Genomic DNA, 2,109 nt, shown 5'->3' on the forward strand with positions numbered 1-2,109 from the left:
GCTTGACACCACATAAATTGGAAGCGTGCCGAGCGAAAATAGAAATGTTGCTCGAATACGACATGGTAGAACCCTCAAAGTCACCTTGGGCTTGTGAAGTTGTCATGGCTATAGAGAAAGGGGGACAGCTTAGATTCTGTTGTGATTTTTACTACCTGAACGCGGTGACCATAAAGGACGCTAACCCAATACCACGCATAGACGAGAGCCTCTCGAGACTAGGCGATGCCAATTTTTTTTTACTACACCGGATCTGGGTTCTGCCTTCTGGCAGGTTCCTCTGCGAAACAGGGACAGAGAGAAGATTAGGTTTGCATGCGAATTGGGTTTGTTCCAGTGGAAGAAGATGCCTTTGTCTTGTGCAATGCCACGGCGACCTTTCAAAGACTGATGGCTCAGGCTTTAACCAGGATATTAAAGAAGTACTGGAATCTCGTGATGTGCTACGTGGATGACGTGGTCATAGCGACACCAACCTTCGCAGATCACATCGGCAGATTGCATGAAGAAAGCCGGCAGGAAATGCAAACCGTCGAAATGTGAGATCCTTAGGGGCTCGATCAAATACCTGGGAAGAATGGTAGACAGGCATGGCGTGAGGCCGGATCCGGATGCGGTGGAGGCCGTGCTGCCATGGAAGGCCCCCAGAACGGATACACAGCTCATGAGTTTCCTGGGATTTGCCAATTATTACCGCGAGTTCATACAAAAATACGCTGACAAGGTGTACCCAATGCAGCAATTTTTGCACAACAAAGGGAAAATGTTCGAATGGAATGAAAGAGCTCAGGAAGCTTTCAAGAATATAAAGCGGGAACTCTGTGAAGCGCCAGTGCTAGGCACGCCCACGGAGAAAGGCATGTACGCTCTCGACACTGATGCTCCAGTACTAACCATTCCAGGAATACTACATCAGGAGCAAGGAATGGGAGAACAGTTCTCCGTCCCATTGCATATGGCAGCAAAGTGTTGGGCGACACTGAAATGAAATATGGTGCATCAAAAGCAGAAATGTTTGCGGTAGTCATGTTCTTGGATAAGTACCGCGCATACTTGTTGAGCGCTCCCTTTTTGTTGCGTGTGGATAACAGAGCCCTTTCCTGACTGAAGACGTACTTGATGGACCAGAGTTATATCGTTCGTTGGATTTTCTGGTTGGATGGCTACCACATGAGAATCGAGCCCAGGATGGGTGACATGCACTAAAATGCTGACAGTCTTATTAAGAAGACCAATTTTTCTGAGAGACTAGAACAGAAGCAGGCCAATCAGGCGGAAGTCATGGACGGATTCTCGTTTCTGGACAAAGAAACTTATGAAGCACTTCCCATGATGAGGTGGTTGGACAAGTCAGGACATCCAATTCGAGGACACCCAGAATTACCAGTGGAGAAAGCAGCAGAAAAAAATATCTTATCAAAAAGGGACCCAGTGCCCTTGGATCTGTGCTACGTTCGAACCTGGTCCAACAGGAACAATCCCGTATGAACATAAACAGCTTCTCATTGCTATACAACAAGGTGCAGGTCACATCACAAGTAATGCGGATGCTGGGTGGATCAATAGAGAGAGAAGTGACTAGAAATGACCCCGAATGGGCAGCAGCCATAGCATTGCCGACAGTCAGTGAGAAGATACAGATAATACCATCAAGAAAACGAAAAGGATTGCAGGACGGTAATTCAGCAAATGGTATTATCGATTCCACAAAGCGTTTGGTGAGAACATCATACAAGGAAAAAATACAAAAGATCGGAGCTCAAAAGAAGATTGTCGTCACTTTTGAGGAACCTGACAATGATTGGATGGAAGTTGAATCGGAAAACGCGGAACACGAGAATTTTTCGGGGGAGTCGGATGTTGAAGAAAATGGTCATGTAAATGAACAATACCAGACGAACCAAATCTTGTCCGGGAAGTTTAGATGGCTGAGCAGAACGTACAAGTTGGAACCTGCGGTGGAGGCGTGCTCCCTGACAGACTCATCAGTTGGCAACCCCTCGAGGAATTCAGAGATCGACACCTACTCAGAGAAGAACTCGAGCAAAGGATCAGAAATGTCAGAGTTAGAGATACACATAGCAAAGCCAAAAACATAAAAAACAACCA

The 2,109-nt window shown here is 46.4% G+C and overlaps 1 protein-coding gene across 1 annotated transcript; it reads left to right on the forward strand.

Annotated features, from left to right (window-relative positions):
* The first annotated feature begins 577 nt into the window (after nt 1-577).
* On the forward strand, nt 578-988 carry LOC134844931 (uncharacterized). Its single transcript, XM_063861757.1, has one exon. It carries the CDS (start codon nt 578-580, stop codon nt 986-988), a length of 411 nt encoding a protein of 136 aa, XP_063717827.1.
* The last annotated feature ends 1,121 nt before the right edge of the window (nt 989-2,109 follow it).

Source organism: Symsagittifera roscoffensis, chromosome 4, assembly GCF_963678635.1.
Source record: "Symsagittifera roscoffensis chromosome 4, txSymRosc1.1, whole genome shotgun sequence".
NCBI lineage: Eukaryota > Metazoa > Xenacoelomorpha > Acoela > Convolutidae > Symsagittifera > Symsagittifera roscoffensis.

Coding starts and splice junctions, on each gene's coding strand:
- LOC134844931 (XM_063861757.1), top strand. CDS start 578: ATGGTAGACAGGCATGGCGTGAGGCCGGATCCGGATGCGGTGGAGGCC.